Raw genomic sequence first — 12,704 nt, 5'->3', positions numbered from 1 at the left:
GGGCCGCGGCGCGCCACAACTGCCGCGGCCCGCGCCCGGCCGAGGCGCGCGCCTGGAGCGGGGGGGGCGGGGGGGGATGGGGACGGGGGCGGAGCGGGATGAGCGCCAGCGCCGCGCTCCCTCCCCGCCCCCCCCCCGCGTGCGTGCGTGCGTGCGCGCGCGCGCGCCCTGCTCCGTGACCCATTTCACTGAACAAAGGATTTTGCTGGAATCTCAGCGCTAGACCTAAAATGGCGCCGGCGCGCTCGCCCGCCCCCGCCCCCCGCGGGCACCATAGAGATGGGGCGGGCCGGGGCGGATAGAGCGGCCCCTCCTCCTGCCTTCTCTACGCGGCCGTAGTCCGGGCTCGCTGGTGCGCGGCGGGGGAGGGGGCGCGGGCCGGGGAGGGCGCTGTCACATCATGGCGGACGAGGGCGACTCTGAGCCGAGGAAGGTAATGGAGGATGGGGGGGGGCGGCGAGGGGCCCTTCCCGCCCCGCGCGCGGCCGTAGCCCTCCCCCCTCACCGGAGCGCGCGGGACGCTGCCCACCCACCCTCACACCCCCCGTCCCGGCTTGAGGCGGGCGGCTGAGGGAGCCGTGCCCTTAGGGTCCCGCCTCGCCTCCCCTGGGCGGCGGGGAAGCCCCCGGAGCGGCAGCTGAGAGGCGTCCCCGGTGGGTGGCAGGGCCGGGCCGGGCCGGGTCTGTAATCCGCACAGACGCGGGAGGCCGGCGGTGCGTGGAGCCTTCCACGCGTTTTAAGGTTTCACCGCCCGCCCCGCTGAAGCGCAGCCGGGCCCTGGGAGGCGGAGGATGAGGAGGAGCTGTGCGGCTGTGCCCGGCTCCCCGCGCCCACGCGCGTCAGTGCCCGCGAAAGCAGAGGGGGAGCCCTGCGCTGGGGACACGAGAGGTTATCGCAGACCAGTTGTGAACCCCCGCTGGTTTTGCTCCAGAGGAAATAATTAGGGAACAATACACGGAAACCGATGGCAGAACTGAGGCTCTGTAGGGCCAAGGGTGGGGGTTTTGCGTTTGTTTTTCCACGGACCTGTCTACGGGGCTTTCTCTTTGTGGGTGAAACACTGTCATGACGCTTGAGCCTTCGTAATGCCAGTTAGTTAGCAATGGTTAGAGTCATAACAAGTGATTTCAAGTATAGCAACAGGTGAAATACTATTTTAAAAGGATGCATCATGCTGCGTGGATGTAGCAGGGATACCTTCTTAGCCAACAACAGCAACATATCAAGTGACTTCTTCTGTATGAGAGTACTTGAAATTACTCATTAGGAGATTAGACCAACACAGACGACATCCTTTTTGCCTCACTTGTACACAGGGATTATGTGGAAACAGCTGGTGGTTGTCCGTAGGGAACAGAGATAAAATTATTGATGGGGATTTCCATACTAGCATACAAATCCAACTGTTGTCAGATGCTTGCCATCCCTATTACCACAGTCAGACGTGTTTCACCATGACCTGTCTCGCAGAGTTGTCAGCCCTCAACAAATAATTGACTGTAGTACTCCATCTTCAAAATCTACTGTCCAAGTAGAATAGCTTTACCAAAAAAATCATTTAAAAATTATCTTTCAAGATTTTAGTTGATACAGCTGCACACGTGGTATTCAATGGTCTAAGGATTTAAACACAACAGGATGAAGATGAATTCTCACACCATCCCTGACAAAAGAATTATCAGCAGAAAGGTGTGCAGATGTTACCACGGTACAGCCACCTTAACCCTGGCCCGTGTCACCTTGAGGCCTTTTTGTACAAGTTTCTCACTCCTGCTTGTGGCGCCAACGTGCATTTGCAAGGATGTTGGTCAGGTGGGAAATTGTATTCAAGTTGGAAGACTTGGATTATGTAGAAGCCAGTGTAGGCATCTCTGAAATGAAAAACATATTTGTCAGTTCACAGTTGAGTTTATGAATGCCACATGTAATTACCATTTGAAAATTAAATAGAAAACTGATAGATATAAGCTGGCGTAGGTTATAGATGTGAGCCAGAGTATGAAGTAGTTTGAATACTTTTTACCAGTAGGTTCATTTAGAAACTTATGTGTTGTATATAGAAGAATTTCTGTGCACAGCCCCTACCTGTACATAGGATTAGATTAAAAATTACTGGTTTATAAATGTTTTTGTTCAATGTTCAGTATAAGGTTCTCTACTACATGCACATTCTGCAGTAATTTCACTTCTTTTTTTAAGCACATTTGCCTTTTCAGGTATTAAAACTCCGTGGCATAACTAACTGCCTAATTGATTGTAACCTTACCTGTTTGTTGTGATGTATGTTGGTTTTGAACAAAGATCCTGGATTCTTAAGGGTTTTCTCCCTTCCTTTTTGGGGGAATGTAAAGGAAAAAATGAAATAGTTGTTTTATAATATTCAGTAGAAAGGATGAATCAACAGGTTTGTACAAAATGATGTTGCCTAAATAAATAGTTAACTCTTCCGAAACCATTCCTGATACAGCTGTGCATGTTCACTTTTGCTCAGATATAACCCTGGAAGTAGGAAATCCTCAAGTGGTTGTTTTTGACTACTAAGATAGCAAGTCAGTTTTACAATGGAGTTGGCATCATAGACTTCTACAAAGTAATTTTTTAAATTTATGGTGTGGTTTTTTTTCTTACAGTCCTTTAAACTCCTAGGATTTCTTGATGTTAAAAGTGTCCCATGTGCACGAGAATCAGTGCTCTATGGCTCCCTGGGATCTTTAGTTGTGGGTCTTGGACATTTTTTAGCAACTAGTAAGTACTTATTCCTTCTGGTTTTCATATATTTATTTGCAAGGAAAAATAAGTTCCTATTTGCTGTTAGGTTTTATTAATAATGGGAACTCATCCAACGTTTTTTCTCTAATTTTTTGGAGGATTTTTGTTTTTCTTTCAGGTAGAGTTAGAAGATCTTGTGACTTTGCAGTTGGTGGCTTTATTTGCACAATGTTAGGATACTGGTATGTAAAACGCTTCTTGAATTTTGACAGACCTGCGTTGGCTGCTTTGTACAACATGATCCCCATGTGACCTTTCGCACTGTTTTTGAAACTCCATAAAAAACTTGCCTAGCAAAGCGTCCTCTCCCCGAAATATTTCTTTTTTTAAAGGAAAAGAGTTCGATGCCTTTGTATTTTTATGTTAATATATTTTTTTTTTTAAATTTACTATTGTTTCTTGAATCCCAAGAGATCAAACCACCCAGTTATTTCCATCTTTCTTAATTCTTTCTTTTTTCCTTCACATATACCATCCTTCTGTCCTAATTATAAAGGCAGAATACTAAATGGTCATGAAATTAAGATCCAAATTATAGAAATTAGCATTTTCCATTGGACTTGTATATCCCACTCCTCAGTGGCTGCATAATGTTTGTCTTAAAGAAATAGCAGTTACCCTAGTATTTTCATTACACATCATTTCATAATGAATTTTACTAGCATTATTATATGTGGTTTCAACTTTTCAACTGAATAACTCTGATTTGATACTGTCACTAATATAAAGCAAGGAATCATGTTTTCTTTTCATCCCCTCCTCTAGGTTTTACTGCAGGTACAATTTGGCCCAACACAGGATCCAGCAAAGAATGCTTAAAGAAGGAATGAGAAACAAAATTTTATTTGAAGGCAGTTCTCTTGATCCAGAAAGAAAACAGACTGGCAATGAAAGAAGCGATTCATAGTCTGCTACAGAGGAATCTGTGGTCTAATACAGCTTTGGGAGAAGGTGGTCCAAAAATGGCAGTCTTCCATGTAAATGTGTGAGGAGCCTAAAACTGATAAATCATGCTGGTTTTCCTGGCAAATCCGAGCAAGAAATTAATAGCAAATCTGTTAAGTCAGTGTACAAGCCTTTCTTTGTTTCATGTATGTATGTATGTATGTATATGACTATGTACACAGATAGGAATGACCTCCTGTTAAACATCTGGGAACTGATGTGTTCTGTTACAGGGTCTCGGAGGATTAATGACAGGTTTTGGGACTGCTTTAACTTCCATTATAAACAGAATGGTTCGTTTTAGCAAAGTTGTAATTACATTTCATTTAAATACAGGAAAATATTTCCATCAGCTGTTCTCTTGAGTAAATGTATCCTTCAGTGCTACTGTTAATTGTGCTGTTTGTAAAACAGGAATATTTAAACAGCAGGTGACCGCTTTGCTTGTGCAAGATGGGTGATATCAGTAGCCTTTGTAAGATTTCAGCTACAGAATAACTTCAGATAATTTATATACACTGTGAAGTTAAAGGGTTTCCATCTTTGTTCTGTCTGTGCGAAACTAAGAATAAAATCCCACTTCAGAGGCAGTCTAAGCTATGTAAGTAACTAATCTTTTTACTTGATTAAAAATCTTGCTCTTCTATTTAAGACATTTCCTTACAATTGGTGGAGTAATAATTTACATTATTTGTAAGTAGCAATGGTCAGTAGTTTGGTTTGGGTTTGGTTTTTTTTTTTTTTAAAGGAATGTTCTACTTGTATATTTCACTGTATGTTTTCAGTTAAAAGAAATATCACTATATAATTTCAAGGAAACCATCTTATTTGGAAATACAGTGTTAGGTCTAATTGCATATTGATAAAAAGATGAGCGATGGCATAATATTCCTTGCTTGCTTCTGTCTACACCAGTGATACAACTTTTTTTTTTTTCCCCCCACAAAATGATTTATAGTATATTATGCTGTAAGCACTTTTTGGTCTCAAGGCATTCACTGAGCAAAAATAGTTCTTTCCCCTCACCCTGTACTTAGCCTGAGAGAGTTTGCAATCTGTTGTTAAATCACGTTGGTGTGGGGAGGTTTGGGAGTCCAGATGTAAACAGCAGCATTGCTCTACTTATTTAATTTGGAAAATACTTGAGAGCACTAAACAAACGTGCTATTTACACTAAGATAATTAAACTTTTACCCTCTGTGGATTAGCCTCTTACAAGAAGAAAACAAACCTGTATACTCTGTTTCCTTTTTTCCCTCTATTCCTCTTGTTTCTTCTGGAGGAAACAATAAAGATAAATATTCATTTCAATAGTTTTATATTAAAAGTCTCTAGAAAACTTGAGTTAGTGCAATGAAACACTTCCTGTCCTTACTGCAAAATCTAAACTCAGAAGTTAACTGGTAGCTAACTCCAGTTCAGAAGAGAAAAATGTTTCCCCTGGTTCTTGCTGGGGGGAGGAGCGAGGGGGGGGGCGAGGGGGAGGGGGAGGGGGAGGGAGGGGCCTTCCCTTTGGGGCAGGAGGTGTTGCCCTTGGAGCGGCAGTGGGAAACGGAGCGAGCCACGAACCAGGACTTAGCAAGCTCCTATTTTAATACATGGTTGAGTTCTTTCCTATCTGACCTAAGAAAAGGAACTGCAACCTAAGCAGGGGGTCTTTTGGCTGCGAGGTCATAGTTCAGCTGGGGAGTTTAGGAAACAAAAGCATGCAGATGAAAATTTACTCTTTGGCAAAGAGCAGTTGTGGAGAAAGGAGAATGGTGTTTTGTACTGATGGGAAAGAAGTTAGCATGTGCATAATGGCATCCTTCAAAATGCATGAGTACTGTGACTGATGAGGAAAAAAAAGCATCATGATGCTGTGTAAATTAAAAAATCTGGGGAAAACTGCAGCATTAGATCCTCTCCGGTGTTAACTGGTGTTGGTTTAAGCTACTGCATTTAAGGATATTAGCTCGATAGCAGCTTAACTACAGTATTAGCAATTCTGGCCAATAACTGTGAAATTCTAGATGTATCTATCTATCTGCACTGCGTAGATAACCAGTCTACTACTTCTGCTTCACTGTGCAAAATGTAAAATGAGTATGCTAGATGTTAACAGAAAAATGGGGAAAGCGGCAATATGCAGGCAGCCTGGCCGACCGTTTGAGCTCTGTTATCTAGTAAAACTTGAGGTGGAATTGAGCTAACCAAAAGTCAGAGCCTTTGCTGAGTGGGGCGGGGGGGATAAGACGAGGAAGCTGTGAGCAGGACTCGGTTGGTGTGAAAGGGGAGGGCCTGCAGTAGCAGAGGGAAGAATACTTATGGTTAAACACGCAGGGGAGAAAGTCTGGCATAATTTCTGGAAGCGCCGGCTACAGCTGCTTCTGCACCAGCTATGGAAAGTGGATTGAAAGTGACTGATGGGTTACAAACCCCTGTTGAAAGGGTGAGGGACAGAACAAAACCCCAAAATCTCAAAGCTATTAGTTGTCGTAAATTAGGATACATTCACAAGAAAATAAAAATTGCAGTAACTTAATAGTAATTTTAACATTTGAAAACAATTTCCTAACTTTTTTAAATTAGGTGTATCCCTGTTAATGCTTACTTTTTTAATTTAAGTCATTGGTGGAAACACATAGCATGCATCTGTGTTTTATTATCGGACTCGGTATCTTTATTTTAAGTATTGTTGCTAATGACAGATGTAATAGTTCTTGCTTTATTGAGGTTCAAAATATTCCTCAAATTAAAACTTATCGGACAGCTACTAGAAAGGAAGAGAAATAGTAATTTTGAAGATGTTTGGTTTTCAGCCCTCTGAATGAGCCTTAAAAAGGAGAGAATGAAATATAGCAACTTCAAGCTATAAAGTTGCTAAAATCCTGTTTATTTTACTGACGGTTACGTTACTTGGTCACTGAACAGTGACTGACAAGCACACTTAGTTTTTATCCCTGAAGTTAGTAAAATCCTCCCTTAAAGCAGTCTAAAACACCACCAAAATAAATAGACGGGTTTATGGCCCCATTCGCTCCTCCACACCTTACTCTTCCCGCTCCCCGCAGTAGCGATACTCTTGGGAGAAGGTGTTTGCCAGCCCCCTCGGGCAGGAGGGCGCACTCGGGGCTCCCGACAGCCACCACAGCGTGCCACGCAAGGGTGCGCGTCCTCCAGGCCTGTCAGGAAGCAAAGTCACGGTCGAGGCAACAGGCTGAAGCGCGGCAATCTAAGGTTAATCGCCAACTCCGTTATTAGAGATGTGCGTGATCAGATCGCCTCTGCTCTGCAGCGCCTTTCGCTAAAGCAAACGTAGTGCTTCAGCCATCGACAACTGCGACAGGCTCAAAACCCAAGAACTTTTTTGAAGTTGGCAGCAGAGGCAATTACAACTGTCATCCCAAACTCGTCATTTACGTCTCTACCCAAGCAGAGATTTTGGGGAAGATGTGGGCTCTCGCTGCATTTTGCAGACTTCCAGGCTAGTCTGTGTGTGTCACCACCCACCCCAAGCCCTGGAGTGCTGCAAAGGAAGGGTCACGTCCTGTCATTAACAAATAGTCTGGCTTTTGGTAGGATGATTTTTTAGGCGGGGAGGGAAGTACGTTTGTTATTTCTGGTGCAAGCAACCCAGGTAACAATGAAGTACTGTGTGAACTCAGTTGTAATGAGCTCCCAAGTGAAAGATTTTCCCCAGCTTAGTAGTCTAATTCCCATACTTCTCTCATTCCCATATCTAGGCATTTAGCTCAAGAGCTCAGTGGTTACCAGTGAAAGTTGTTTCGTTTGCTCCATTTAAAGTTTGAAAAAAATATGTTGTTATTGCCTTGGAAAACTGATCAAAACAAAGGTTTTACAGTATGTTCAGGTGATCAAGAAGATGATCCTTTAATGATTTTTTTTTTTTTTTTAATTTAAGAACCAAGAATTAATTAAATGTCAGAAGTGGAACTGAGTTTTAGTTAATGATGTGACTCAAGGCCTTGGAACATATATCCTTCTTATGCTTAAAATGAAAATAAAACACTAAGCAAGTATGGCTGCTAAACCTTCAAATGGAGGCAGGGGAGTAGGCTGATGAAGAGAAGGTAGAGCCTTGGATGAGAGGATTTGCGGAAAATGCAGACTTTCCTTCATGGCTGGCAGCACCCTGACGAAGACTGTAGGCCCCCACGTTTTCACACGCTCTCTATTTTTTTCTGCATGGGCTCATAGTTTGCCTGAGAGCCACCCAGCAGTGGGTCTGCTTGTTCCTGCGGGAATAGGTCACAGCATCCCTGTATCTGCTTGTTTTAAAGGTTAAGAGCAGTTCGGTTCTGAGGAGGATACTTTAATCCTGCCAGCTTCTGTCATCTATCATGAGCAAGACTGTGTCAGAGCCCTTGACTTCCCTGACCATGCCAGGAGTCCACTGGCAGTACAGAAAATGTACCGTGTGAGCAGACAATTACCGCTGCAGGGCTCTTTCTCTTCAGGCTGGCCACAGCTCCAAAAATACCCAGCCTGTATGCTGTGGTGATGTATTGAACAGAACCAAAGATTCCCCCTCTCTGTCTTCGTGCTCTGAAGAGAAGGAAACACATGCTTTGCTTATTTTTTAAACTCCTTGTTTATTTTGTCAAATGCTTTTGCAAAGAGCAGCAGGCATGCTTTCAGCCGACGTGGCTTCTCTCCCCGGACAACAGATCCTCTTCTCTCCTATTGATAGCAAATGGCTTGTGATCAACTCCTGTGATCACGGTGTGGATTTATCCATGAGATGTCTTGGCCTTCAAGCCTGCATATACGTGCGTGACAGGTTTTTGGAGTTCACCTACAAGCTTTACAATTCTGGCTGATACTCATGCTTTCTATCATCCAGGTCAAGAGTTCTTACCACCTTTACCTTTGCCAGGTGGCCAAACCCAGTGAGAAAGATCTTTCTCCACCACCTCATCACTGTGACGCTGCACAGATGCTGCGGAAACAGGATGAGAGATCCACCCAGCTCATTTGCCCGTGGCTTCTCCTTCTGAGCAAATTCACAGTCAGGGTGCCCACAATCCCCTCCAACAGAACATTTAGGATATGTTACTTAAGCGATTGAAGGGAAGCTAACATCCACTTCCCTGTCAGGAAACATTCAGGCTCTGGCTGAGATAGTAGCAACATTGCTGAAGATGAAAAGCCAATAACTGATTTATTATTGGGCAAATGATACATTCTCACAAATGGCTGTTGCAGGAGTCCTTCATAGAGCAAATGTAGAGCAAAAAAATTTCCAACGGCCTGTTCCTCAAAATAGAGGGGATGATACTCTGTTCAGGCCCCCCAAAGAAATCTGGAACTACCAGTGATTATCACATGCTGTGCTTATAATGCTTTCATCCAACATTTAAAGCCCTCGAGGGTCACCCTGAGGCAGCACTGGGAGGCCATGACAGAACTTGTTTGACTCGGTGTCTTAGCTCTGATAGAATCCAAGTGCCACGTTCTTCAGTAACCGCCTACTCAGACTCCCAGATGGATAAACAGAGCTCAGCCCTTTCTTCCTAAACCTCACAAAGTCCCCTTGAACCACCACTGCATAGGGCTTCTTACCCCCGCTAACAAGCACCACGGTCCTCTCCATCCCAAAAGCCAGTCACCATTCATTTCTACTCACCATCTTCTGTATCACCATTCATCCTTCTACTGAGGACACCATACCTCAGTTTGTACGCCTCTGTCACCCGCATATGCACTCTCAAGATAGTCTGAGATGCATCTGGAGAGCATCTAAGTGGGTCACAGAGTGACCACCTACCACACGGCCAGCAAGCTGCTCCCTCAGAATAATGTTCAGTTCAAGCAGAGTGAAGGATGCCCACACGCATACGTGGACACAAGCATGCAGCCACGCTCCCCGCACTTCAGGAATGCTCTGAGAACTGCAAGGCGGCGAGATGCCACAGACCACAGCCCTGTATTAAATCGCATACCCCTGGTATGTCATTAAACCTGACAAAATTCAGAGGAGTTCAGTTACTGATACATCAGCAACACCGTCCATCTACTGGTGACCTCCAGTGGGATCCACACTAATTGAAACGCTTAAGATACAGCCACCATTCAAGGAGGAACCTATGCACTCCCTCCCTTCCCCCACCAGCCTTTCGGTTGCTTTCAGCAGTGCAATTTTCACTGGTTTGTTCTGGAACTAGAGAAGGATATTTAGACTTGGTACTTGCTGTATAACACACCTTTCGAGGCGGTAAGTATCTATAAAAGCAAGATCATTCCTGAAAACTTCTCTCCTCTTCACTTTCTGCGCTAGGATCTGCTGAAAGAAACCGTTGGAGTCTCTTGTTTCCCTTCCGCGGGTGTTTCCTTAAAGGAAAAAATAAAAAAGGACTGGCCAGCTGCCAAGCTGTGGAGGCACATAAATATCCCGGGGCTGTGCCAACACGGCTGCCGAAGCAGTAGCAGCAGCCCTCTCCTGAGAATGTCCGGGAGCCGCCAGGGAGATGTTGGTTTTTTGGAAGTGTCTCCCGGCCTCCACCTTCTTCTCTACCACTGAGCAGACTGCAGAGTTTCCTCAGCGCCAAGCAGGGCTGGGCTCAAGCGTGCTGCCCTGCGGACCGGAGCACTGGATCACAGTGATTCCTTCCACCTCCTCCTTTGTTTCAGAGAAAGCAGCTCCTACCGCAGCCACGTATGGGAGCCAGCCGGTTGGCTTGAGCGCCGGCAGCCGGCGTGGCGCTCAGTGGCCCCCGCTCCACACAGGAGATATTTCTCTTTGTAAAAAAGGGGCAAGCAAGTTCATACAAAAGGTGCAATTGCAGGAATGTCCTAGGTCTGGAAACCAAATGCATTTTGTGACATTTAAGTGTTGCGTTCTCTGATATGTAAGTACTGAAATAGTTCTTATTGTGCTATCACAGCCGCTTTCTCCGAGGTCTCTCAGAGCAAACAGGGAGAATACACAAGACTTTTAATTTGCACAAGTAATTTACATCTAATGTTTCTTTTTGAGGTGCTTGGCTTACTATTTAACAATTTAATAAATTATCTTTTTTAAAAATTACTGTTATTGTTATTATTACCGGGTAGCTGCTTGCATAATTGAGTGTACGCTAGAGGCTGGGAAGCAGCTAGCTGAATAGCTGCCCTGCTGAAAAGGATAGGACTTACAGTGGACGCCAAGTTGAATGTGGGCCAAGAGAGTGTTCTCACTGCAAATAAGGCAAACCACAGTCTGGGCTCCATCAGGAAGTATGTGGCCAACAAATCAAGGGACACACTTATCCCCCGGTATGTGACACAGCTGAGGCAGCACGTCCAATATTGCTGTCCAGCTTTGGGCCTCTCGGTCAACAAGGATGATCGAAAAACCATAGAGGCCCCAGTGAAGGGCTCCTAAGGTGTTCAGGGAGCTCAAGCGCATGCCGTCTGGAAAAACGGTGGAAGGAGTTGGACTTGGTCTGAGGAGGAGCAGGCTGTGGGGTGACCTAATAACCACCTAATATTACCTGCAGGACAGTTACAAAGATGGAGCCAAACGCCTCTTGATAGTTGCAGATGATGCGGCAGGGGCAACAGCCACAAACTCTAGCTTGGGAGCTTCCAGCCAGGGAGCAGGACAGACTGCGTTACTACGAGGGCAGTACAGCACTGGAATAGGTTGCCCAGAGAGGTCATGGAAAATTTCCACCCTTGCAGGTTTTCAAGCTTCAGCTAGACAAAGCCCTGGCTGACCTGAGCACTAGTGCCAGTCCTGCTGCAAGTGGGAGGATGGACTACATCTCCAGAGGGCCATGCGAACAACATTTCTGCGATTCTGCGACCTACTGAGAGGTGGAGAATCTGCAAAACCCAAGGCAGAAAAAGCCCAGTGCGGTGCAGAGGACCACCCACACAATCACGTCCCATTTTGCTTTCAGGAATTCATTCTTTCCGATGCAGTGCTCCCAGGCTGGGCTGGAGGCCCCACAGCATCCCAGGTGCTCTGACAGTGGCAGGGAGCACGAAGCAGAGAAGACAAAGCGTGCACAATGTGGAGGTGCCAGGCTTTGGGTATGTAGCTCCACTGCTCGCAACCTGCACGCGATGCTGCATGTGGACTCGCCTCTGCTAGCTCAGCTATTTCCGAATCTTGTTTCTCAGCATGATGTGAGCAAACCCCAAGTGTCATTTCTTTCAGAAAAAAATATTACAGTAAATCCTTCCAACAAGGCTTACTCATTTCCTCTCCCCCATCTCTTACTACCTTCTTACCACAAAGGCAAAAGTCCTTTTATAATACAAGGGCTTATCTTACCTACTTGCTTAACAGGTCCACAGAGCTGAAAGTTCAGCAGAGACTAAAGAAGAGAATTGAACCTTTCCTGCGTCTCTCACCTTGTAAACAATCACTGGTATTTTAAGCATGCATTTACATTCAGGGAGCTCTTCAGTACTATTCTGGGCCTTTTTTATTTTACAACTCTCATGGGCACCTGCACCATTTCAGAACTCGTGCTCCTCACCAGCACAGACCTCCCCACGTCTAAGGCAAACCAGTTTTTGTTAGAACTCGGTGGAAAACCTCCAGAACACAGAGCGGCAGAAGAGTTAACATAGGCTGATGTGACATAAACGAGGGCCACACTCAGACCAGAAAACACATACTTGCAGTTTTATGCCACATTAGTTATCAGAGGTGTTCTAGTAAGCAGCCGTCTGATCCTAGCTAAGGGAGAATTAACACTGAGAAAAAAAAGAGTGCCCTTTTAATCCTTGTGCGCTAACCAGGCAGCAGATCCCTGAATCATTATTTAGTGTAAATCGCATCTGCCCTTGACTACCAAGTGGTAAAATTTTTCTGAGCATGAAAAAGTTTGAGGGGAAAAATTGGCTGAGCTGTCCTACCCGTAGTTTCGATTTCATAACTTCTAGGACCAAAATTACTCTGCAGATCAAAAACTGTCTACTAAACCAGAAAACAGAACAAAAAACTTGCTCTAAAGTAACACTTCTATATCAGGTCACCTGCATGAGTAATTATA

At 45.0% G+C, this 12,704-nt stretch overlaps 1 protein-coding gene across 1 annotated transcript; it reads left to right on the top strand.

Annotated features, from left to right (window-relative positions):
* The first annotated feature begins 400 nt into the window (after positions 1-400).
* Positions 401-5,025, top strand: LOC127015179 (cytochrome c oxidase assembly protein COX20, mitochondrial). Its single transcript, XM_050894960.1, has 4 exons — positions 401-433; positions 2,631-2,745; positions 2,888-2,951; positions 3,535-5,025. Exons 1-4 carry the CDS (start codon positions 401-403, stop codon positions 3,674-3,676), a joined length of 354 nt encoding a protein of 117 aa, XP_050750917.1. The 3' UTR covers positions 3,677-5,025.
* Positions 5,026-12,704: the final 7,679 nt, after the last annotated feature.

This window comes from Gymnogyps californianus, chromosome 3 (genome assembly GCF_018139145.2).
Source record: "Gymnogyps californianus isolate 813 chromosome 3, ASM1813914v2, whole genome shotgun sequence".
In the NCBI taxonomy this organism is placed as follows: Eukaryota; Metazoa; Chordata; class Aves; order Accipitriformes; family Cathartidae; genus Gymnogyps; species Gymnogyps californianus.
This window is presented reverse-complemented; position numbering and strand designations above follow the sequence as displayed.

What these genes read in the sequence shown, in the direction of transcription:
- LOC127015179 (XM_050894960.1), top strand. Translation starts at nt 401, where the DNA reads ATGGCGGACGAGGGCGACTCTGAGCCGAGGAAG. An exon ending in GCGACTCTGAGCCGAGGAAG is followed by an intron (nt 434 to 2,630) that starts GTAATGGAGGAT and finishes TTTTTCTTACAG; the next exon opens with TCCTTTAAACTCCTAGGATT. An exon ending in TGGACATTTTTTAGCAACTA is followed by an intron (nt 2,746 to 2,887) that starts GTAAGTACTTAT and finishes TTTTTCTTTCAG; the next exon opens with GTAGAGTTAGAAGATCTTGT.